Source organism: Salmo salar, chromosome ssa06 (assembly GCF_905237065.1).
Source record: "Salmo salar chromosome ssa06, Ssal_v3.1, whole genome shotgun sequence".
Taxonomy (NCBI): Eukaryota; Metazoa; Chordata; class Actinopteri; order Salmoniformes; family Salmonidae; genus Salmo; species Salmo salar.
In genome coordinates this window covers 37,455,348-37,482,141 of record NC_059447.1, presented here as the reverse complement: position 1 = coordinate 37,482,141, position 26,794 = coordinate 37,455,348, and the positions used below count along the sequence as shown (strand labels likewise).

Below are 26,794 nucleotides of genomic sequence, written 5' to 3'. Positions count from 1 at the left end.
TCCAACAATTGTTTACAGACAACAGATTATTTCACTTATAATTGACTGTATCACAATTCCAGTGGGTCAGAAGTTTACATACACTAAGTTGACTGTGCCTTTAAACAGCTTGGAAAATTACAGAAAATGATGTCATGGCTTTAGAAGCTTCTGATAGGCTAATTGACATCATTTGAGTCAATTGGAGGTGTTCCTGTAGATTTATTTCAAGGCCTACCTTCAAACTCAGTGCATCTTTACTTGACATCATGGGAAAATCAAAAGGAATCAGACAAGACCTCAGGAAAAAAATGGTAGACTTCCACAAGTCTGGTTCATCCTTGGGAGCAATTTCCAAACGCCTGAAGGTACCACATTCATCTGTACAAACAATAGTACGCAAGTATAAACACCATGGGACCACGCAGCCGTCATACCGCTCAGGAAGGAGACGCGTTCTGTCTCCTAGAGATGAACGTACTTTGGTGCGAAAAGTGCAAATCAATCCCAGAACAACAGCAAAGGACCTTGTGAAAATGCTGGAGGAAACACGTACAAAAGTATCTATATCCACAGTAAAACGAGTCCTATATCGACATTACCTGAAAGGCCGCTCAGTAAGGAAGAAGCCACTGCTCCAAAATCGCCATAAATAAAGCCAGACTACGGTTTGCAACTGCACATGGGGACAAAGATTGTACTTTTTGGAGAAATGTCCTCTGGTCTGATGAAACAAAAATGGAACTGTTTGGCCATAATGACCATTGTTATGTTTGGAGGAAAAAGAGGGAGGCTTGCAAGCCGGAGAACACCATCCCAACTGTGAAGCACGGGGGTGGCAGCATCATGTTGTGGGGGTGCTTTGCTGCAGGAGGGACTGGTGCACTTCACAAAATAGATGGCATAATGAGGCAGGAAAATTATGTGGATATATTGAAGCAACATCACAAGACATCAGTCGGGAAGTTAAAGCTTGGTCGCAAATGGGTCTTCCAAATGGACAATGACCCCAAGCATACTTCCAAAGTTGTGGGAAAATGACATAAGGACAACAAAGTCAAGGTATTGGAGTGGCCATCACAAAGCCCTGACCTCAATCCCATAGAACATTTGTGTGCAGAACTGAAAATGCGTGCACAAGCAAGGAGGCCTACAAACCTGACTCAGTTACACCAGCTCTGTCAGGAGGAATGGGCCAAAATCCACCCAACTTATTGTGGGAAGCTTGTGGGAGGCTACCCGAAACGTTTGACCCAAGTTAAACAATTTTTAAAGGCAATGCTACCAAATACTAATTGAGTGTATGTAAACTTCTGACCCACTGGGAATGTGCTGAAATAAATAATTCTCTCTACTATTATTCTGACACTTCACATTCTTACAATAAAGTGGTGATCCTAACTGACCTAAGACATGGAATTTTTCCTAGGATTAAATGTCAGAAATCTGAAAAATGTAGTTCAAATGTATTTGGCTAAGGTGTATGTAAACTTCCGACTTCAACTGTAAGTATTCAGACCCTTTACTGAGTACTATGTGGAAGCAACTTTACAGCCCGAGTCTTCTTGGGTATGACACTACAAGCTTGGCATACCTGTTTTTGGGGAGTGTCTCCCATTCTTCTCTCCAGATCCGTTCTGTCAGGTTTGATAGGGAGTGTTGCTGCACAGCCATTTTCAGGGCTCTCCAGAGATGTTCGATCGGGTTCAAGTACGGGCTCTGGGTAGGCCACTCAAGGACATTCAAAGACTTGTCCCGAAGCCACTCCTGCATTGTCTTGGCTGTGTGCTTAGGGTCGTTGTCCTGTTGGAAGGTGAACCTTTGCCCCAGTCTGCGGTCCTGAGCAGGTTTTCATCAAGGATCCTTCTGTAATTTGCGCCGTTCATCTTTCCCTCATTCCTGACTAGTCTCCCAGTCCCTGCCGCTGAAAAACATCCCCACAGCATGATGCTGCCACCACCATTGTTCACTGTAGGGATGGTGCCAGGTTTCCTCCAGATGTGACTCTTGGCATTCAGGCCAAAGAGTTCAATCTTGGTTTCATCAGACCAGAGAATATTGTTTATCATGGTCTGAGAGTCTTGTAGGTGCCTTTTAGCAAACTCCAAGCGGCCTGTCATGTGCCTTTTACTGAGGAATGGCTTCCGTCTGGCCACCCTACCATAAAGGCCTGATTGGTAAAGTGCTGCTGAGATGGTTGTCCTTCTGGAAGATTCTGCGATCTCCACAGAGGAACTCTGGAGCTCTGTCAGAAGGACCATGAGGTTCTTGGTCACCTCCCTGACCGAGGCCCTTCTCCCCCGATTGCTCAGTTTGGCTGGGCGGTCAGCTCTAGGAATAGTCTTGGTGGTTCCAAACTTCTTCCATTTAAGAATGATGAAGGCCACTGTGTTCTTGGGGACCTAAAATGCTGCAGAAATTGTTTGGTACCCTTCCCCAGATCCGCGCCTCGACAACCGTGTCTCGGAGCTCTAAGGACAATTCCTTCGACCTCATGGCTTGGCACTGTCAACTGTGGAACCTTATATAGACAGGTGTGTGCCTTTCCAAATCATGTCCAATCAATTGAATTTACCACAGGTGGACTCCAATCAAGTTGTATAAACATCTCAAGGATGATCAATGGAAACAGGATGCACCTGAGCTCAATTTCTAGTCTTATAGCAAAGGGTCTTAATACTTATGTAAATCCTTTTTAAAAAAAATTTTACACACACACACTTGTAAAAAAACAACTGTTTTCTCTTTGTCATTATGGGGTACTGTGTGTAAATTGATGAGGAACATATACACACATATATACACATATATTATATATATATATATATATATATATACACATACATACATATATATATATTTTTTATTTTAATTTTTTTATCCATTTTAGAAAAAGGTTGTAACAACAAAATGTGTAAAAAGTGAAGGGGTCCGAATACTTTCCGAATGAACTGTATGTGTTGCCACCCTAAGGTCAAGCACTACTCAAAACAAATTAAGAACTTTTATTACTCAAAAACATAAAATAACATAAAATACCCTAAAAACATAAATTTTTCAAATACCTTAATATTATATTTTGGCCATATCGCCCAGCCCTAGAGGCAAGATACGCAAACAGATGGTCACATGGCTGAGGAGAAGACCAGTATTGTACATCTATTTCATTGATGTGCTTCAATGTCAATGGCGGAACTGTCTGATTTTTAGCAAAATAATCGATATGTAATTAACTTTGATAAAAAATGTTTTATATATAATTAAGTTTTGATATCGTTTCCGTAGCATTCTATGTTATAGCTATATCATTCTACACAAAGTCGGCTAGCCCTTTAGCAACACATGCTGACAGACAACTGAGCTGAACAGAAGTTAATATTGTATGGATGATAATATTATTATTTTGGACAGACCTCGTCGGGAGGAGGGAAGAGCCCCAGCAGGTCAGAGTGGCGCCCCTGCAGGCGGGCCTCAGCGTTGCGGCGGTCCATGTCCTCTGCAGCCGTGCGCTCCAGCACCGAGGGCAGCAGGGCGTCCGGCGACGAGTTCTTCAGGTCAAAAATACTGGAGGCCCAGCTACCCCGGGGCGTGTCATCCAGAGAGACTGACCGCCGCTTAGCATCATCCTGGTCATCCTGGCGGTCAGTGGCCGCAGCCTCGTCCAGTTCAAAGGTCTGCTTAACCAGCCCTCGCTGCCTCTCCCTCTGGCGCTCAGAGTTGTGGGGGGTGTGGGTTGTACTGTAACGCTGATACCTACAGACATGAAAAAATACATTTTCCTCATCTTTAAATCACAGAGATAATGTACATCATGGGCACCATTGCAATCAAATCAATTGTAAATCAATGTGGATAAAGGAATGGAAAAGAGGGTGGCATATGGGACACATGATAGAGGGACACTCACTTCCTCTGAATGATCAACCAGTCATCTGTGTAGACACCCAAGGCATCTCTCACTCTTGGGTCAATTGTGCTGTGGAAATAAAACACATGAATTATATAGTATGACATAAATATTACAATGGCATAGGAAAGGTACAGGGTGTTCTGCCTGTCCAGTAGCATGATAATGCTGTGTAAAGAAGTCCTAGTTATGTGAGTAAGCATGTGTGTCAGTCTTACCCTCTAGATTCTTTTCTAGGCGGGGGACAAAGGAATTCAACTCAACGTCCAGGCCCCTGTCTCCAAAATTGCCATTTGAAACCCATTGAAGCCAAACTCTTTTAGGCAGGTGGAAACAGAGCTAAGCAAGGGGACATAATGCTAGGGGAAACACTGGTGTGTGTACTGTACATAATGTACACAGTATGTGTGTTAGAGTGACTCACTCCTCCTCGGGCAGAGGGGGCTCCAGTGTAGTACACTCTCTGTCCTGCAGGAGGAGCTCCAGGTCGTCTGGGGGGAACTCCATCAGCTGTCTGAGGGGGCAAGGCTCCGCCCCAGGGGCGTGGCTACTCACATACTCCTCATAGTCCACAGGCTCCACCACCTCTGTCAGCGGCACCTGACAACCAATCAATCAATCAATAACACACAACAATCAATACCCGGGGTGCGTTCAGTTCGCTTGAACGTTTGCGGAACAGTTTGTACTGAACGACACGTTTTCTTGAACAGACCGAGAAAGGTTTGCTCCGTTCGGTGGGTGTGCCTTGAAGCAATGAGTGACATATTTAAAGGGCAGAGGTGCATTTTGAACCTTAACTGGTCGTTCAGTACAGCACCGTTTTTGTTCAATTGAACGTTGTTTTTTTTTTTATGTACTGAACGCAGCCCCGGAGAAGCATTATACTCATACACCTGAACATTCCACCAGGATCACACACGCTACAGGCCACACCGAGATAGTGAGCAAAGAAAAGAGATGGATAATATGAGTGATTAAGCCTACGTCACCTAGTTTTGACACACTCGTATACATAGACACTGGCTCCACTTCAGTGAGAGCACTGCGGAGCTAGCCTTTTTATGCACCAACAGATGACATCCTAAGTGGTTGATGACGTCCTTAAGTAGTTGTTTGTTTCCAAAGCAGTAAATTCAACTCAACCATAGAAATTCCGTCCTCACCTTTGACCAAAGACAAGGTGATATACCTAAAAACATAAAACACACTGCTACTTACAGGTTGGTGTGCTCCTCGTTTCTTGGACAGCTGAGGGGAGCCATACTCTCTGGATACCTGCTTCCTGACCTCTGCAGCCACCGTCCTGACAGAGACAGACGGACAGGAAACGGTAGAGCACAGTAACGCTCAAACAGGGGGAAAAAAACTGTTTTTCATTCACAGCTGTATCTTCAGGAAGCCAAACAAAAACAAGTCTAGACATAATAAATACCAGAACAGAAATCATTCTGTCACTGGATAAAGACGGTTAACTTGAGGAGAACTGATTTGATGCCCAAACTTGCACGCGCTAGCCTCAGATCCGTATGCAAATATGCTCCATAATCTAGATACTCAGCTAAAATCTCTCCAGCGAGGTGCCAAAAATCTAATTGCATCACCATTATCATGCATATGCAAATAAGCCAATTAACATAGGTTAAACAAAACCCTTGCTGCAGATAACCCAGAGTTAAACCTATTACATTTTGCTTACTGCTGCTTTAAACCATTATGAATATGTAGGCTACTCCCAGGCGTAATGCTAGAAGTGTTTTATACATAATTATGTGCCTGCCTTAGATTTCATAATAGCTTTCCAGTTTTGACTTCTTATCAGATGTGAGCAGCCATGTATGCTATCCATTCTCTCCCCACTACCCAGTCCCCAGCAGCTGGTACTAGTAGCAGTGCTGAATGCCAGCAGCTGTTGTGAATGGGAGTCAAGCCGGATCTGTGGGAGAAGAGAGGAGCGGTGGCTGGACCTAGTACAGAAACCAGGCAGAGAGCCATAACTCTCTCACTACCCCTGGCCTGGGCCTTTATGGACCAATGGGAGGCTTAGAGAGGGGGACACAGTCAAAACTAGGCCCCCAATCCTCTCAGAGACACAGCACGCAGCTGCTCTTCCACAAACTTATAACGGACTGGCCATCTCATACTCTCAGACGATATATCTCACACAGACACAACGCTTCCGAAATTCCCTGGTCACGGTCGCTGTGGTCAAACTATGTCTTCATTCCACACATTAAACGCTACTGCTCTCTGCTTCAAAAGGAGACCCTGAAATGTAATTTATCCCCATGACATACTACACACCCCCACCCCTCAGAAATAACTCTGCTATCCCAAATCACACAACCCTTTCAAGCTGGAACTCTACAACAATCTTCTAACAGAGGTGTCGGTCACAACAATATGTTTGTGATCGTGTTATTCTGCCGTTAAAAATGTGCTACCTTCTCCAATCCCCACTTTAAACAGGATAAAGGAAAAGCTATCGCCTCCAAGGGTAATAGACGGAACACCCCGTCACACCCTTTCCTGCATCCTGAACCGATACAATGGACTAGCTCCCACTGGGGGGAGAGAGAGAGGACTGGCCAATAACAGAGTTGGGGAGAGAGGCGAAACTGTAGCAATGATTGGGCCTAAGTTGTTGAATTCAGCACTGTACTCGGTTACTACTAAGTTAGGCTATAGCCTAGTAGTAGGTTAGCTGATACAATTTGAACTAGTAGGCTGCCAGTCAACATTCAGAGGGAAAAACACCATTCCCCGTTAGCTAGGCTAACTCAATATGACAATCATGTGAGACTGAGAAATATGCGTACACACCATGGTGAGTATAATAAGTCTGGTTGGGCCAGTCTGAAAGTCCTAATAGGAGATACAAGGTATGGGCCTGTTGTGGTGTTGTTGACTGTTTGGCACTGGACTGCTGACATTCCAAGATGTCATTGAGATTTCCTCCCTGCTGGTTTTGATGTGACATGTTCACCTGCATGTTGTGATGCTGATAGACATCTCTTATCAAATATGCAATCTGCTCTCAGGAGCCTCCAAGGGCCACTCACCCATAACATGAAGGAGGTTCTCAGATGATTCTATGAAGGCTGCAAGGTGAACAGCTAGGCTAGTGCTTTTATTCTGAAAGGGTGTGTGTGGACACCTGCTATTAGCATGTACTAGCATGTACTACCATGTACTACCTATACCCACCCACCTTACACCACACAATCAATTGCTTAGCATGCAGTTCCCTAATCAAGGCTTTGATGAACACAAATATGAACTTAACTCAGCAATGGTGGAACTGGGAAATGCATCATGTCATGCAAGGTGATATTACAGCTATAGGTCTGACCTAACACTGTGGATAATAATAAAGATACTGTCCTCGGCTACTTTACTTTCCCATAGGAAAGGGGAACTCCATCTTGCCTACTTCTGTTTTCATTGTGTATCAGAAGTCCATACGAACGAGACGTTTCAGTTCCATCTACAGATCTACCCCCAGGAATAGTTCTACACAGTCTGATTTGAACTAGGAGTGACAGCACAGAGGATCAAGCTGAGTTCATTTGCAGCGCAACAATATTAGTGTAACCCAACCCACGCCTTGTTATCCCACAGGTCGACGGGGAAGCGAATTCAACTGCTGGTATGACTAGATAACTACTAATTATAGTTTTATATCCGTTTTACTTGGGTCTCCTCAAGATAATGTAAAATAAAGTAATTTAGGTAACTAGTAGCCAACATGTTTGATGGCTCGAGTGTCAGCCTACTAGCAAAAGGATAGCTGTGATATAGTTCTATGTGTGTGCAACAAAGTAACAATCGCAAGGTATGAAAAATCGTTTTCTAAACAATGGCAGGGTGAATGATATTTCATTCGAAGCCCATATGCTGAACAATAGACTCCGTCTGTCTCAGTTCCTATTCAGTCTGCGCGGTTTACGATCAGCGACACCCTCAAATCCTGCACTACCCGGTCTGTCCGTCATGTCACGCGAACTAGCTGTCCTACTGAGTACATACAAATTATGAGTCTCACCGATTAATTTTGTGAGCAAACGCCCTCCTCTCGTTGGTTGAAGATGCCATTTCGCGTCCCCATTTAGTGTAGTCTTCGAACTACTCTCTCTCTGTCACACACTCCTGCACTTCGATACTGTTGTTGTCCCGCTGGAGTTCGCTTCCTTGTACACCACGCTACGGTGCCTATCCCAGTGGTCCTCCTAGTGGTTGGGAGCAGAAATACAAGGTTGTATGGGATCGTCCGCAGTGCATTCAAAATTCTCAACTGACCGGTTTCAGTGACGCTGTCACACGCCCGAGAATGGCCCATATCCCCAACAGTTAGGGTTTCATTACAGTGTGAAAATGTAGGAAGTTTGCTGAACAGCGAGACCTACTTTAGTTCAACATGTATACCAGGTGAAAAACATCATGTCAAAGCCCGTAGGTGTGTCATCTGTTGACAGTTTGGTAGTCCTAGCTACCTGTCAAAACAAAAGCAAAACACTACAGTTAATGCATACATTCATAAATCACACTGCATATATTACAGGCCTATAATACGGATATGGATCTGCAGTAGGCCATTTTTTTGTTACTATGCACCCATTGGTGAATGGGGAAATCTGCAGTGATGCAAATAGGCAGGTGCAACACAGCAGGCAGGTGGCACCTGAACAAGGTCAATATTTTTTAGTTCAAGGAGGTTGAAGAGGATGGTAGGCTATCAAGCAATGCTATCAAGAGAAAAGGTAGGGTTGTGAAGTACTAGGCTCGCCGGCTAGGGATTAAATAGGTTTATAGCCTGTTCAACTGCTAGGCTTTTTTTGAGCCAATAGACCTAGGCCTGTGTCAACCAGACATATGACCGTGGTCTGATTACTATTCTCCTCACCCGGCGGTCAACTAATCCAATTGATGAAAAAAATAATCTGCCTTTTACCAGGGAGGGAGCCATTTCATTCGTCATTTGGTTAAGTAGATCTAATCCTGTTAATTCTGTCTGGCATGCGCCTACAAGGTCTATCGAAGAGGATGTGTACTGGCCCTATAATTCAGCGGTGCTACATTGTGGTGTGCTAATTTACACCTTTTAAAGCATTTGTCTACCTCAATCATGTTGTGTGCTTTAGAATACTCTTCACACTACACAAGGATAGTGTGTTCCTATTTTTATAATCATATGCCCATCCCCTCAAACAGTTAGTTCCTCTGGGTGTATCTCTACAGCAGCATCATATGTTTACCTCACATTCATATTCATAACACGCTCAAGTATTTCATGTTTATTCCCTTATCCCCTCTTGGAGGGAGTCTGTGTAATATACTGGATCACATTTCCCACGTCAGCCAGGAGGCAAAATGCAGCCTCTCCCTTCAGCAAGTGTGCTTTACTAGCTGTTGACCAGCAGAGGGAGATGTTCACCATGATTGTGGGGAAAGGGGTAGGGCCCAAGCCTCTTCTCTAAGAAAGGCGGGTCTTCAGAGTCATGATTCTTTCTGATTTCTGAGTTCGTGGTTCATGGTGCTCAACAGAACTAGCTAGTACTGTGGTGACAGACTCTGATTGTAGCGTTATGTTGCACTGTTTCTGATTTTCTTTGTGGCCTTTCAGTATATAGACAACAAACGTTGGTCTTAAGACCAAAAGGAGATGGCCTCCTTTCAAATGGAATCCAATTACTTACAATCAAGCAAATGAAAAGGAGGTACACCAAAGTTCAAAACACAATGTGTCCCTACAGGGTTGTCCCTGATGTCTTATAGCTAGTCCATCTTTCATCTCAAATTGAAATGAGCAGGTAACACTAAATGGGAAATTAATCAATGCATTATTGTATTTACATTTGACGTTTTAGTCATTCAGCAGACACTCTTATCCAGAGCGACTTACAGTTAGTGCATTCATCTTAAGATAGCTAGGAGGGACAACCACATATCACAGTCATAGTAAGTACATGCTTCCTCAAAGTAGCTCTCAGCAAAGTCAGAGCTAGTAAGGTAAGTATTGTTTTATGTATCTCTCTCCCTCTCTTTCTCCATCCTTCTCTCCTTCTCTTATCGACCCTTCTCCACAGGAACCACTTGTCAATTTACTGTAAAACCACTCCCTCCGCTCTGTCTGCCTTCATTCCCCACCCCCATCTCCTCCATCGGTAAAGTAGAACCAAATAGAGCTGCCTGCTGCAACCCTGCCCCCACCCCTCTTCCCTCTGCCCCATGGTCCACCAATTCAGCACCAGGGAAAGCAGCCTGCCTGGCATGCTGCTGCAGGTACTCAGCTCCCGCTCTGCTCTGTCTGCAAGATGCCAGATGAATAATGGGGTGTATGGAGGTTTATGAAAAATGAGAGACAGAGATAGAGAGTGGGAGAGAGAGAGAGAGGGTTGGGGTGAGGGGGAGGGCTGGTGTGGATAAATTAACCTTGTGTGACAGACAGAGGCTGGGGCTGTAGCAGAGGAAGGGATTTGTGTGCGCATGGAACCAGTCTCTCTCAGAGCAGAGCAGGGTAGCAGGCAGGCTCAGTGCTAACAGCAGGCAGGAGTCTGGGCCAGAGACCATGTTAATGAAGACAAATTAATCTCACTTTCTCTCTCTCCTCTATGTAGGTCCACTGCTTCCACTACAATGCCCACACTAGCCCTTTCTCTACCATGGTTGTCCTGAGAATGAAGAATGAAGAGTATTGCCTTACAAGGCAACATGTGTGTATTAGAGATTGTGAGAGCATAGGTATTGTATTTGTAATGTATTTTCTCAGGTGGTCAAGAGTCACTTAGCCAGACAATGTCGACCACTATGAGCTTCCGTCATGACAACCAGACAATGTCGACCACTATGAGCTTCCACCATGACAACCAGACAATGTAGACCACTATGAGCTTCCATCATGACAACCAGACAATGTCGACCACTATGAGCTTCCATCATGACAACCAGACAATGTAGACCACTATGAGCTTCCGTCATGACAACCAGACAATGTCGACCACTATGAGTTTCCATCATGACAACCAGACAATGTCGACCACTATGAGCTTCCATCATGACAACCAGACAATGTAGACCACTATGAGCTTCCATCATGACAACCAGACAATGTCGACCACTATGAGCTTCCATCATGACAACCAGACAATGTCGACCACTATGAGCTTCCATCATGACAACCAGACAATGTAGACCACTATGAGCTTCCATCATGACAACCAGACAATGTCGACCACTATGAGCTTCCGTCATGACAACCAGACAATGTCGACCGCTATGAGCTTCCGTCATGACAACCGGACAATGTCGACCACTATGAGCTTCCGTCATTACAACCAGACAATGTCGACCACTATGAGCTTCCGTCATGACAACCAGACAATGTCGACCACTATGAGCTTCCGTCATGACAACCGGACAATGTCGACCACTATGAGCTTCCGTCATGCACACCAGACAATGTCGACCACTATGAGCTTCCGTCATGACAACCAGACAATGTCGACCACTATGAGCTTCCGTCATGACAACCAGACAATGTCGACCACTATGAGCTTCCGTCATGACAACCAGACAATGTCGACCACTATGAGCTTCCGTCATGACAACCAGACAATGTCGACCACTATGAGCTTCCGTCATGACAACCAGACAATGTCGACCACTATGAGCTTCCGTCATGACAACCAGACAATGTAGACCACTATGAGCTTCCATCATGACACCAGACAATGTAGATCATTACATTATCCTTTTCCCAAATGGTAAGTCAGAATACATGATTAATTGGACATTTAATTGGATATTACATAAAGCATCTGGCACACTACAATGCAGCCATCATTACCACCACGCATAGAGACACTGTCCAGACAAATCTATAAATATCACACTGATGTCATATTTGGGAATTAAATGTCAGCATCCAATCAAATCAAAGTTTATTGGTGTTTTAGCAGGTGCTGTGAAATGTTTATGTTACTAGCTCCAACAGTGCAGTAGAATGTCTAGCAAATACTATACAAATACACAATAATCAACAATTTAGTTTAGCGCTCGTATGTTTGGCAGTGACATTGTGGTGCCCTTGCATTGTGTTTGTTCGTATAGCACTGATTAATACTGTCAGTGGACAGTACCTACGCCTGCTCTATTCTTCCCACCTCTCTAGCCTCCTTCTTTTCTCTCCTCCTTAGCCCTCCTCTGTTCATCGAAGGCTTTCAATTCCTAGACCGGCACTATTGTTCGAGTCGCTGCCCCTCCCCCCCAGCCCTTCCATCCCTACTGCATTACCAAAGAACAAAAGAGAGCGTGTCAGACACCACCCACTGGATCTCTTTCACACAACAGCCCCCACCTCACTTCCAGATGGGCTTAGCTTTTTTTCAGGGGTTTCTCGCAACCCCAAGAGTCCTTCAAAATGGATGTCACTTCCCCTCCCCCCCAGAATCCACTCCTCAGCTGCCCGTCATCCACCTGCTCGCCCACCACGCGCCCATGCCCAGAGCACGCCCCATCTCCACCCCCTCCCCTCTACCTCTCCCTATCGGCCTTGGGGGGGGGTCCCATTAAAATCATTAACCACTTGCTCACTGTGGCCCAGCTCCAGGACATTACTTCAGCAGCCATAAAAAGGCTTTTACCATATTAAGTGCTGAGGGAGAGAAAAGGAAGAACAAACCTCTAGTGTTTTTGCATATGAAAGCCCTCACAATTTAGCAAACCACATGTCGGGGGAGGAAAACAAACATGAGTAAGTTACATGCTAAAAAGAGAGATGATTAGAGGTTTTAATCAATATAGAGATTCTGTATGATTGGCTACATGTATGAAACTAAAGCAAGAAACAACAAATGCAAAGAAATGATACAAAATAAGACAGGCTCATATGTCTATAACAAGTAATAAAGCATTACACCTGTTGACTATAAGTCAAGTGTTACCAAGGATGACATAATGGTATCACCTTCACAAGCTGAACACTGATGATGAAGGAATTACCCATCATGACAATAGCTATAATCAATAACGTTCAAGCTAATGTGCAGTAGTATCTCTTGCTGTCCTCCACTGAGGGGCAGGCAGATGCTTATTTGATTGTGTGGCTCGAAAGGCATCAACACGTTGCATCTTCAGGAGAGTGTTTTCTCGAACCTCTACCCCTGGACTGACCCCTGACCCTCCAGGGAGCTAGAGGAGAGGTGCAGCGCTAGGCCGCATCTGCCACCCCCACCGGACAGCTGTTAGAACTTTAATGGAACTTGTCCTACCATTAAGAGGGAGGGGAAGCGGGGGGGGGGGGGTCGGATAATCACTGCTAAAATCCTTTCAAATCTGGTTAATTACTGTAGAATACAGAAATCTATATCCCCCAGTTGCCAGTACACATCCCTCCACTTCTGTACTCCCACTCAGCAGATTTGGCTAATAGGCAGAGAGCCATTTAACAAAGTAAATCATGATGCTAGCTAAATTATTTCAAAACGCAGTGCACTAGTACTCAGTATACACACAGAGGGTACAGGATACGTCGAACTACCTGGAGCCGTAGCGTAGCCTTCAGTATATGTTGGATGGCGTTGCAGACGTGTATTGGGAAATTGCGGTTGAGGCGTCACACTCGCCAACCTGAGCAGCAGCAGTAGAAGCTCCACTTTCTCCTGCCTTCATTACATGCATGGCTGCTTACATCGCTGTCACACTAACCAAGATTTATGTGGATATCCACAGTTCTACCCTCACTAATGCCTACCACAAGCCAGCCCTGTTGAAGGGTGTTTCATGGTGAAGGACATGCAGATTGTGGTACAGTATAATGCATCCAATGTGTTTACGATTCCCTCGACTGTACCCTCTATAGATTATTTTATCTGACCAGCAAGAAATGACCAAACCTCCATCCCCATTACCACCACCCCCTCCCAGTCCCTAAGGGTTCAAGCACCCAAATCAATGTAAAGAAAAGAGAAGAGGGCTGTGTTCCTCCCCCTACATCTGTCATAGAGAGAGAGGGAGGGGTTGTACTTGTGGGCTGTACAGGGGAACAATATCACACCATCTGTCACAAACCAACTGCTTCATCTCTGATGGGATAAATACACCTCCTAAAAACATCTACCTTTAGATGATTACAGAGCATTAGTTTACTAGGGGCAACGGCTCCCCCAATCCCCTACAGTATACCCAGCAGACACTCTGTCTGCTTCTGCCTAACCACACCCTACCTCTAGTGTATCCATCCACCCAGCAAGCTGCACCTTACACACGCACATAATAGGCTTTTCCATCATCAGAAATCTAGCCATTCTGTGCAAAGGGAACTAATTTAATTTCACAATATTCAATCAGGGAATTGAAATGGTGCTCGACACAAGAAGGAAATATATGGAGAGTGTTTCTAGGAGAGTGCACAGAATGGATGTGAAAGCTTGATGAAAAAGAGAGCACATTGTACTCAGAGGTAATGTTGAAAATGTAAGATGCAATCTGTTCATAACTGAACAGGGCTCTTTCATATTGAAATGGGGCTGCTGCCTCTGCTGCCTCTGATACGGGAGGGTGGGCGGGGCTGGTGGATTCTTCTTGCTTCCTTAGCCGTCGCCTCTTTGTGACATGCCCTTTCACTGTTGACACTGTCCAACTACGCCAAAGCCCTTGTTCAGTACAGAGCACTGAATGACCCTCCTAAACTATATTGGTACAAACATGTATGTCACTGATGATTAGCCTATGATGGGCTAAAGGAGATCCTAGTAAACAACAACAACATCATCAACAAATCACTGCACACTGCTTCTCAACCGAACAAGACAACAGATACCCCAGTAATTTCACTATGGGGCTGGCTAACATAATGGGTCTGTATGGAGAGAACTCAGCTAAACCCCATATCCCCTATGGGCCATAACCTCTCTCTCTCACTCTCTCGCAGTAGCATGTAGCTAGAGCTGCAATCTCAGTCATTCATATTTAATTCCAGTGGAGTTTCCGGCCAGACTAATGTGCTATTGATTTCAAGTCTCGTATTACTGGAGCTGGGAGATTGGCGTGGGAGAGAGGGATGGAGAGGGACTGATGAGAGAGGGTGAGGAGAAGGAAAAGGTGGAAGATGGAGAGGAGGAAGAGAATGCCGTGGGGGTGCCTGTTGAGGAGCACGGACATCGAGAATCAGGATCGTATGTCTTCTCAGACTGACTGTGGTGTCTATTTTGGAGTTCTATTTCTCTCTCTCATGAAATAATATTTTAGACCAAAGACTTCCATTAGAAACAGTGGAGGGAGAACATTTGAGACAGTGAAAACAAAAGCGTTTTCAAAGATTAGACTTTTTTTAACGGCCTAATGCAATTGTTTTTATATCGATATCAAATCATTTCTGGTTAACAATTAAGTACCTTACTGTAATAGATTTCCATTAAAATTGGCATATATGGGGAGGATGCAGTGGGGAGGGGGGAACTGAAAACTAGCTATCATTAACAGAGAGGTTTGGAACTCTCTTTGTTATTTACTGCATGGTGATGTCACCATGGAAAGCCCAAACTCCCCGCCCATGCAAACCTGCTGTTTAGAAGGTCCTGTGTCGTTGTATTTTCAACCAGCAACTATCAGGAAATAACATTGACCTTTTTCACACTTTTAAAGTGTTAGTTTCATCAGCTGTTGTACAATATCATATAAAACAGAATTCTGACCGCACTGGGCCTTTAAAGTCAGAACTGTTACACAATATGAATAACAATGAGCTGAAGAAACACCCACACTCTTGCGTTATTGCATTTAGTTTAGCGTCTTAGTGATGGTGTTTGTATGTGACAGATAGACAGAGGAAAAGAGAGTGGGAAAGGGAGAAGAAGAAAAGAGAGACATTCTCTAAGAGCTGGGTGTATTTAAGGTTTTCTCCCTGGATACCAACGCAGACGGGTCGAGATGAAAGATTAATAAACATCTATATTTAACGAGGTTTAGAGTAAAACATGTTCCTTACCAGAAAGGGTGGTTGCACTCACACCCACCCACTCCCACCTCCTCTAACGCCACACACACGCACACACACACGCACACACACACACACACACACACACACACACACACACACACACACACACACACACACAATACACAATGCACTATGACTTTTTGAACATATAATGGGTTGCACATTCACAATTAATGTAGACTGCATACACTCTTACGCATGACAAAATATAATGCACTTACATGTTATGCACCTGTGGCCCACATTAACACAGAAGAATACACTACATTAACACTCCGGCTTGTAATCAAATACACACACACACACACTCATCCAGAAGCTTGGAAAGCAGAATATAATCAATAAGTAAAAAGATGACAAGAGGCATCTAAGTTCAGAGTCTTCCTCCCACCAGCCAGTCTACTCTAATAATAGCCCAGAGACAACACATTGAGAAAGATAGAGGGATAGAACTAGCCAGAGAGAGAGAGAGAGAGAGAGAGAGCGATGAAGAAAGGGAGAGAGAGAGCCCAAGAGAAATGCCAAATAATACATGCGGGGGTTGAATTAAGCCAATAGCCATTATCAACAAATGTCATTTCAAAGAGGGGCTGATTTAATTGTGGATCCATTCCTAAAAGCAGTAGCCCCCTCAGCCCTGTACCATGAAACCCTGCATCGCCCAGAGCTCACCCCAGTAGAGAGACCACTATTAACCTGAGGCTGTCTGCTCCATCACTACCCATCCCCCAAACACACACACACACACACACACACAGGCATGCGCAAAACACCCACAAAACAGACTCATACATGCATCCATTAATACATACTACGGAGTCATAAGGCAACCAAGGGTTGATAATTGAATCAAACGGGAGAGAAATAACCTGTCAGCCATTAAAGATGTAAATAACAACCTTAATGCAACGTGACCTTCATGTATGATGTAATGGAATCTTCATGTAATGAAGCGGTAATGTGCATTGTGATATATTGTGATGTAATACTAGTACAGGAAGTGAGCACATTATGAACTTAATGCATAATTGATTCAGACTTCTGGTTGTTCTGTCATTAATGTCATTGCCATTATCATGTGAAACTGAACACATTCGCAGTCCAGATTCCATTATTCTGTTAAAACAAAGAACTGGGATGTTTCTCAGTTAGGAGAACACCGCTAAAAGCTATTGACATTTATAAACTCCAAAACAATCACCAGTTTATATTAAAAAACAAACATTTGATATCCTCATGTAGGCATTTTGCACAGCACCTTTGTCATTTGTAATTGTTGTTATTTATGATAATTTTCTCATTTGCAACTAGCAACAGTTATCATTAATGTGTTGATGCACTGTAGTGCCTGTTCTTGCAGTTCCATTTATGGTTGATAGGAGTGTGATGTGGATACCGAATTAGAATGGTAATTGTTTAATCACAAGTACATACTTTCAATGAATCTTAACACTGGCTTTTCTAATCCTCATATCATTTGGGGCCCAGCACTTGAATGTGAATATTCTGTTGAGTGCTTCACTCATTGGACATACCTGACATGACAAGAGAAGTGTCTGACTGATTCAATTAATAGGAGTGCCATGAAATGACCCATCTAAAAAGTTAATGGCTGAACTAGCCTTCAGGTTTTCTATGAAATTGATGCAAAAAGAAACAGTATAGTCAATGGCAATCTCATTTTAGTATACACTGTCTGCATAGTATTGTATCTCGTACGAATGCAGAAAAACTACAGCATTCTATTTTCACCACCTAAGAGAGAAATTGATATATATCACATGAATATTGTATTTCAGAATCTGTGAACTTTACATACATATTAATAAGCTGCTCAAAATGTATACATTTCTCCCAGTGCCACCAAATATGCATTCTATACGGTTTCTGCAGACATCAAATCAGCACATTAAGCCAGCTATATGAGTTAGAACAATAGAATGCCTGAGGGCTCCTTCAGAATCCCAACCCATGCAACAGGATTCCTAATCACCTCTCCTGGTGAGAAGGGCCCCTAGAAATAAGAAAAGAATCAGGAGAACAACAAAAGGTTTTCAAGCTAAAAGCAATGCTTGATCCTTTAATTCATAGAGATGTACAATAGGTGCTTGAGGTGCCCTCTCCTCCTACCCACAGGGAGGATTCAGCTGCAGCCTGCCCTGCTGCCAGCCAGGGCCTTCTAATGAGGGACCGCAATTAAGCCTGTTTATTCACACTAAGTGTGAACTGCAAATGCCAGGGGCTGCAGTCAGTTAAAAGACCTGGGCGCCTTTGTGTCACAAGAGCCGCTTTTATTCAGGAAACAAAGCAGAAAATACAACACACAAGCACCTAATGACAAAATCTGCCTCTCTAGCAGACACTCACATACAGTGCATAGGCTACACACACACACACACACACACACACACACACACACACACACACACACACACACACACACACACACACACACACACACACACACACACACAATTTCTCTCACACACACACAAACACGTACAGTACATACTGAATAGAGTCAGTGCTTGACAGAACAGTGAACAGTGGGGGCGGGGTTAAGACAGACTGACAGCGGGGCCCATCTCTATCCTCTTATTAACGCTTAACGAGTGCTTTCCTCATGCAATATTCATCTCCGCTAATATCATCCAAGCTCTGAGCTGAGCTGGCTACTTATGTAAGGCAATTATGTAAAATATCAGACAGGGCCCACATTCACAAACTGACTGGGCTGGGGGAGAGAGCTGCAGGACAAGGACGGAGAGAGGAAGAGAGGTACAGGAAGAGAGAGAGAGAGAGAGAGGGTGGGATGGAGGGAGGGAGTGGAACAAACAGAGAGAGAGGGAGAGGCAAAAGAGCAGGAAGCTACGATACAATTATGTGGTGAATTAACATCTATTTCAACTCAGTGGAGCAGCTAAGATCAGCCTAGAGCTGCCAGCTTTACACTAGTTCTGTTGTGTTCAGGCCAGGACCTGTAACCTACAAATACTATGGCCTATAACTGCTGACAACACTGTTTACATTACATTCACTTCAGTATCTAGGCTAAATGTATATAGGCATAGAAAACGTACATTACACATCTATAAGCACATTGTAAACATCCGGACATACTGTAGCAACATAAGGCATTATCACTCACACTTGCGCGCGCACACACACACACACGCCATACTGTCCACCTCTTATACAACCATGTTCGTTTTATGTATGCAAATGTGAGAATATTGAAACACACATAGTGATACAAATGGATAGATATCCTGATACGGGCATCACTACTGTCCTCCACGGCAGAAATAGCATCCACACACTAAATGCAAATGCCTGCTACCTGCACAGTCAATGCCAATAATCATCCCATCCCCCTCCTGCTTCCCCCATCGTTTCTTCAAGGCAGCGACATCTAAGGACACATCAAGGTCAGTCTGGGAGAGGAAGGCAGGAAAACACACCATTGTTGTGGGAGAGTCACATCGTGCAACACCATGCACACACACACACACTCTAACGTCATACACAAACACTAAACACGTAAGTAGTCATTTTACATATACAAAAATACAATCACACATCAAATCAAATTGTATTTGTCACGTGCGCCTAATACAACAGGTGTAGAACTTACAGTGAAATGCTTACTTACAAGCCCTTAACCAACAATGCAGTTTTAAGAAAAATAAGTGTTAAGTAAAAAATAGATGAGTTAAAAATGTAAAATAAAAGTTACAAATAATGAAACAGCAGCAGTAAAATAACAATAGTGAGGCTATGTACAGTTGGTACCGGCACAGAGTGAATGTGCAGAGGCACCGGTTAGTCGAGGAAATTGAGGTAATATGTATATGTAGGTAGAGTTATTAAAGTGACTATGCATAGATAATAAACAGGGAGTAGCAGCAGTGTAAAAGAGTGTGGGGGGGGGGGGGGATAGTCTGGGTAGCCCTTTGATTAGCTGTTCAGGAGTCTTATGGCTTGGGGGTAGAAGCTGTTAAGAAGCCTTTTGGACCTAGACTTGGCGCTCCGGTACCACTTGCCATGCGGTAGCAGAGAGAACAGTCTATGACTAGGATGGCTGGACTCTTTGACAATATTAGGGCCTTCCTCTGACACCGCCTGGTATATACATATTAATTAACCCTTCAACAACAACAACCCCCTATGTATATATCCCCCCCCCCCCCACACACACACACACACACACACACACACACACAAACACACAAACACACACCACACACAAATGCAGTCACACACGCACCCTCAGGGTCAAGGCCCTATGGCGGTCTGTGCAGAAATAGGTCATTTGTCACACATCATGTCCTGGGGCAGAGGATGCATTATAGATGAGACCAAACAGTCTGTCTCAGTCAGCACTGCACTCATCACACACTCACTGCTGTGGAGGAAGGAGGGAGGGATGGAGGGATGGAGGGATGGATGGATGGAGAGATGACAACTCCTCAAAAGAAGGATGTTTCAGAAACATTGAGTACTATACTGTCTAACACTACCACTGCCATGGCTGGGCTGTTTGTCTATACAAAACCTGCCTATCTTTATTTTCAGAACATAACATTTCATGTTTGAAGTATATATTGAATATAAACACAGATCAATTCAGGAGCCAAATCCAAATATTCGCATTTGACTCACTACAAGTCCCCCATCTGCCCTGCACATGACTGGAATAGTAGAGGAAAACACAGCCAATAGGAAGGGATCCCTCATTCAACCCATTAGTCAGCTTTGGTGATATCCTGCTTTGTTATTGGCCACATATTACGCCCTGATTTGAATGGTTTGCCATTTTTGTTTGTTTGTGCTGTGATTGGCTGCATTAAAATGGTAGACTCCCTGTGCAAATATACACACACAGTCCTTTTTCACAAGGACAAAAGCTAAAACACAGATTTTGTCCAATACAGCTTCAAACGAGGGAAAATGAGGGGTGAAGAAAAGACATGTAAAGAGAGAGAGTAGGGAAAGAGAGCCAGGCGGAGAGAGACAGCTACTGTATTCTGCTGCACCCATCTGTTCTGATAGTGCAGGTGGAGGCTCTATTCACTCAGCTCTGCATGTGTGTGTGGAGAGGGGGAGGCAGGAAGAAAGCAGAGAGAAGGAAGGAGTGGAGGGATGGATGGAGGGAGGGGGGCAGTGAGATGGGAGGAGAAAGGGGGGGGGGGGCTCCTGGTGATCTCTCCTGAAGGGGATAATGGGAGAGGAGCGTATTGCAATGGCTGCCGTGTAGTACCCTCCCTGCACAATTAGCCAATCAGGAGCGCGCTCTGCCAGCCAGAAGGACGCATAAAAGAAGAACATTGCAGCAGAGGCACAGAAGGAGACTGCAAGAGGAGCTGGGAATATTACACACAGAACACAGCCGAACCACAACACCCTCCCCTGGACACACCCTGCTGGGGATCACTGCTTCTCTTTTTTCTGAACCGTCGCCCACGCCACTCGGAGAGAAAGCTCTCCCTCATCATCATCCTGAAGAAAACCCCTTTCTCCTCATTTTCACCCTACAGAGGACACCTACCAATCTCCAAGGGCTGAGATTCCCCTGGTGAACATTGTCTTTTTTCCTTTTTTCTTTTTTTTCTTTTGGATTTGGACACGGCCTCTCCACAGTAAATACACAGGCCAGCTAATATAAAGACTACAGATCATAGTATTGACTCAACCTACGGCTTGAAGACCTGCGAAACGAAGAAGGACCTAGATCACTCTCATTGTATGTCAAGAATGGTTACTGTACGTATGCCCCATTTATCTCTTCTATTTGCAAGGATGGTGGATGTTGTAGCAGCAGCATGCATTGCATAGGCTACATTCTGGAGCGCAGACCCTTTGTTTTCCACTTGATTGTATTGTACACAAACGTATATACATGAATGCATATAGCCCTATGTATATATACACATATTGAATATGATACAAGATGGTATCTATGATAGGCTAGCTAGCTATAATACTGGTATAAACAAACACACATGTATTACACACAATATGTATAAGCTATAGTGGCCTAAATAGGCTTATACTAGAGCTCTCTCGGTTATGGGATATTGTCTTGACAAGATTAACGATCGATGCTGGCAATTAGTAATGTCATGCTGAGCGATGCGCCAAGGCTGCCTGCGCGAGGCTCCATCCCTTCCTGCATCTTCGACGCTGGAGAGCAAAATGCTTTATTCTGCCACTTTATAGAGAACGATATATTTGCTTATCATAGGCCCACTAGGCTATATCAAAATCCATGGCTGCATTATTTGTATACACATTTTTCGATAAGGGCGTAGGGGCAGAGGCCGCGTGCGGCTGCTGCTGCTGAGCGGCGTAGAGAGCGGTGGGGGGAGGAATGTCTTTCTCCGCCTGCCCTGCCTGGCACAGCACATGGATGCTCGACACGGATTTCTGAGACAAAACATGATGCCTCGGAGGCTGAGGGCCCATCGAGAGCAAGGCAAAGAAAAAGGGTCGAGTCACTCAGTGAGGGGGAGGGGGAGATTACGGATACATTGGTTTGGATTGAATCAGGCAAGTCAAAATTCCTAAGGGTTCTTGTTGCGATGCTACGGAGTAAATGGGATGGAAATTTCAGAGGCCGCGAAACGAGGGATGGCGACTAGCGGTTTCTTTTTTTACAAGCACGTTTTTTTACCCATCCATCATAACACTTGTTTTAATTAGCTAGAGCCTATTTGAGTCACGCCTGTTTGATAAAGGGTTTAGCCTTAGCAGAGTGAAATTAGCCTAGCTCATAGCCGACGGCCGAATTGGGCGTGCCTCTGCTGGACTCCAGCGCATAATGATGGCACGCGCTGGCTTTCATCTCCAAACATCCTCTTGACTTCACGGCGCTGCATCCAATGTATTCCTGTCAGCAGGTGGAAGGATTTACCGTTGTCTTGTTCTCATGGTTTAGCGAGGAGCACGCTAAATATATCGAATGTGATTAATTAACTACTTTTTATGCTCTATATATAAAAGGCTATATATTTATCAAGGAGGCTTTATGCCTATATTCGATCGTCTTAATTTACAGATTTTAATGACAGTTGCAGGTAGAACCACATTTTCTATTTTAAATAATAGGCTGCTACAATATCCAAAGGGATATAATCGTTTGTTGCAACCAAAAACACAAATACGGCCATTTAGAAATTATACGCAATATAGGCCAACATAAATGATCGAATGACCATTCCGTGGGACTTGGTAGCCTACTGCAATGGTCGTGTAGGCCCAAAATAAAATCTAGTAGCCTACATAATATAGCACGAGCACGACCATGTTTATAAACTGAAGAGCAGACTTATTTTGCAAGTCCTAAATCTTTGAGATCATAATAATGCAATTGTTTCAATCAATAGTCCACTTGATAATTACTTAGACCTATAGCCTCAGTGTGTTTCATATGTCCTTATTGAATAGTAGCCTATTTCTTCTTCATCAGTGTTTTCCCGTACAGCTGGGCTAACAGGCAGGCCCAGAGCCCAGTCAGCGTCATGCACGTAGGCCTATAGCTCCTGTCCACATGTTCCGCAGTCCTCCGTGAGCATTGCCTGTACCGCAGTGCCAAGCAAATAAAACAGTTGAGTCAGATAACCTTCCCGAGGCGCTTCCGCGATTCAAGGACAAGGACAGCAGAGGCCACCAAGTGTAAACGAGCCTAAATACAACTGGCGCTATGAGTTTAGAATATAAGATGTATCCTGTATTTACATGTATTGTCAAATTATTTAGTCTAGAAAATCAATGCCCCGTGGAGTATGACTGGAGGACAAAATCAGGTTTAGCCTAAATAGATTTTTGATTTATTTTGAAATACTCTATATTTACTTCTTCAAGATGGCCTATAGGTGACTGAAATAGACTCGTAGGCCTACATAAGAACAAGAGACCTCAATTGCTATGTTGTCACGAAAGTCATGAATGGTCTAGCCTTGTCTTCTACTGTCCTCGTAAATTGAAGTAATTGACAGCCATGGTCGTGGAAATAATACAGCACAAAGAAAATATCTACTAAACTGAGCGAAGATAATTTTATAGGCCTCATTTGATTTTTCCCACTAATATATCCTAAAAATATATGTTGTACATTATTATTGTTATTATTATTATTAGGCGTATGATTGACTTACTGGAGCGAAAGGATGTTGGCAATTGTGGCGTTCATTGTTCCCGGAGCGTCCTGCAGCCCCTGGCCATGACACAAAGCGCTACTGTTTACATTAATATTCATAGAGCTGCCATAGTCTCTGCGCGCGAGAAGAGGAGGAACGGGTGGCTCTTTTGTTTGGTTGTTTCAATACCTTTATTCAGCAAAAAGGCGCTCGGGTTTGTGAATTCCTACAGAGCGCACATGTCTTGTTTTCACAACATAAGGGGAAGGGGTAAGAAGATGTTGTGTAATATAAATGCGAACATTTTTAAATGCGTGAAAAGAAGCGAATGAAGCATTTTTGAAATGTTACAGAAAAGGCTTGATGGTTTGGACAATGCATTCTGGCCTCAAACGGAATCGCCTGAAAGCCACTCCCTACTTCAGCACTCTGGATAGCGCCCCTGGTTTCAACGAAAGCTACACACACAAACACACTCACAGGGAATTTGCAACATGTCTTACGTCTGTGTCATAAAATGCATTGACAAACGGGGAAATTATTTTAAAATATCACATTTTCCTAATATAACACTGAAAGAAAACGATATATATATATATAGGCCTATTAAAAATGAGAGTTAGTGCAAAGCGTTAGTTACTGACTGTATGTAGGCTAAGGTTGTGAGGGTTGGGCTGTGACTTGTGTTGTCCTGTTGTTTTACAGCTGCCACCATGATCCCTTTAAGCTGTAGAGAGTGTGGCTAATGCCTTTTGTTTAGGATAATCCTGTAATCTGTGTTATTTAGAAGGCCCATTTACAACCCCAGCCTAGAATCCACTTGCGATTCAGGCCTTCCAAAAGAATGATTGATGTATATTTTAAAAACAAGGGTGAGAAAGAGAAAAAAAAAGCCTTGAAAATCGAGGCCTTTCTCTTGAGCTAAACCTTAGTTTAGTGAATCGCCTGTCTTTGGTGGTTCCATGAAATTAGATTTTCAAATGTATTTCCTCGTTTTTAAGTTACTCAAATGAGACTAATGCACTACCATTTTAGGCGGGTTATATTGTGGTACAACAGTGTCTGCAATAGGGTTTTACTGATGAAAAAGAGAACCCAACAACTCCTAAATAACATGAAATATTCAGAACCTAGTATTTTCTGATGGTGTTGTTGCCGACAGGAAATAACCTTTTTTTAATTCTCTCTCTTACATTATCTCACTCAGAGATAGAGGTTATTTTCCACGACTCGCCCAGTACAGTGCGACTGCATCACCCATGAATGACTGTGTTGTCACCAGTGGTAGCACTAACAGGAAGTGTGTGTAGCAGTAATATAGTTCCCCATATCAGTAGGTAGATCAGCAGAGGCCTCCTCCTGACCTCCCATTCTTTGCTAAGAGAGAATTTGTTGTATTTATTTGTTACTGCCACAACCTGATTTATTTTCTCTTGGGTTGATTTACGGATAACAATCTTTCGAGCAATGTTTTTTTTTTTATGCTAGGAATGTTCCTGAACGTGAACAGAGTCGATGCCAAGCACATTTGACATTATCAGAAGAATCTAATGACAAGTCCCTTTTTAGAATGTAGAGAGCAGTCTTAACTCCAATGTATGGACCTGTGTTTGATTCCCATTAGTACACTTAGGAACAATGAGGCCTAGCATGAGAATCTCAGTTCCATCTGAACCCAGTCTTCTGGCTGATACAATTACAGTGATTTCCGTAAATGGTAAACACATCACATGCTTTGACCTTTATCGGGACATGACAAAATCTGGCCTGAATACTGTATGTGGCAGACTGCTGCTTTTCCTCTTAGGACAAGTCTTCACCTTCCATTTGTAGGAAAGGAACAGCAGTCATGTATATAGACAAGGAGAAAGCCAATTTGAAGAAGACGACGCTGCCAGTATCTGTATTTACATTTGGGTCATGTAATGTTGCTGTGTTTTGTAATTGAGCATTGTCAAGTGTAGGTGGTCTGTGTGCTGTGCTCGCTCCACTCGGCAGGCAGAGAGAGGAGAGGAGGTAGGGCTCTGGGCTCTTGTTTGCGTGCGAGTCTGGGTCCATGTGTAGGCGATGCTGATCATGCAGTCCATTAAATATTAAGGGAGATCTCTCAGGTCCCAGAAATAGAAAAAGAAAGGCACATCTAGTGCCGGGACAAGGAGAAGAAGAGCTGGCCCAACCAACAGCAGAAATCTGGAAGTGTTGGGGGTTGTGTGTTTAATGTGTTTGTGTGTGGTTACTCTCTTTGTTGTCATTCATCATGATTAGCAACAGAATTAATGAACAGAATTAGCCTATCAGAGGGGGGCTGGTTGGGCCTTTATCTATGACCTGATGGGTTATTGCCTATATCCTTGCCATATCAGTACTTGGATATTGTTATGGAGGTAGTTGATATTTTCCCCTAATTTCTTTGTAAAGGCTAACATGTTCTGATGATAATTACGACTTGTTCTATTTGTAGCATCCTAAAAGCACTCTATTCTGTTTTTCTCATCCTCCTGCTTGTTGGCATGGAGATCTCAGGGTGATGTTAGATGTTGCTTGTGTCAGCCAGTCTCTCCCTCTGTGTCTCTGTGGCCAGTCTGAGTCTGGGAATTATATAACTTTAGAACTTGTCACTGTGGATGCCTGGACTGCCACACTGAGGTCTATTTCAGTTGACAAATCAAATTTGCTGGGATTCGGTGTCTTTCTGCAAAGGGCTGTAATATTTGGTCAGTTCTGTGACAAATTCAGAAAATATTCATATTTCTTTTAGTTTCGGACGTTTTT

The 26,794-nt window shown here is 43.7% G+C and overlaps 2 protein-coding genes across 25 annotated transcripts in view; one reads left to right on the top strand and one right to left on the bottom strand.

The window, feature by feature from the left end:
- LOC106607387 (dedicator of cytokinesis protein 7) overlaps nt 1–8,168 on the bottom strand; it is a 42,352-nt gene extending 34,184 nt beyond the window's left edge. For all 6 annotated transcript variants that reach the window (XM_014204307.2, XM_045720503.1, XM_045720504.1 and 3 more), the window contains exons 1-5: nt 7,932–8,168; nt 5,108–5,192; nt 4,311–4,486; nt 3,887–3,955; nt 3,393–3,732 (exon numbers count right to left, since the gene is read on the bottom strand). In XM_014204307.2, coding sequence (XP_014059782.2) covers nt 3,393–3,732; nt 3,887–3,955; nt 4,311–4,486; nt 5,108–5,192; nt 7,932–7,981 — 720 coding nt within the window. In that variant the 5' untranslated portion in view covers nt 7,982–8,168. The remainder of the gene's footprint in view (nt 1–3,392; nt 3,733–3,886; nt 3,956–4,310; nt 4,487–5,107; nt 5,193–7,931) is intronic.
- Nucleotides 8,169–21,206: 13,038 nt separating this feature from the next.
- Nucleotides 21,207–26,794, top strand: part of LOC106593504 (ELAV-like protein 3) — a 19,651-nt gene continuing 14,063 nt past the window's right edge. For 6 of the 19 annotated variants that reach the window (XM_045720487.1, XM_045720502.1, XM_045720496.1 and 3 more), the window contains exon 1: nt 21,209–21,647. In XM_045720487.1, coding sequence (XP_045576443.1) covers nt 21,630–21,647 — 18 coding nt within the window. In that variant the 5' untranslated portion in view covers nt 21,209–21,629. Of the gene's footprint in view, nt 21,648–26,794 lie in introns of all 19 variants that reach the window. The other 13 variants (XM_045720491.1, XM_045720486.1, XM_045720499.1 and 10 more) reach the window with 4 other exon arrangements.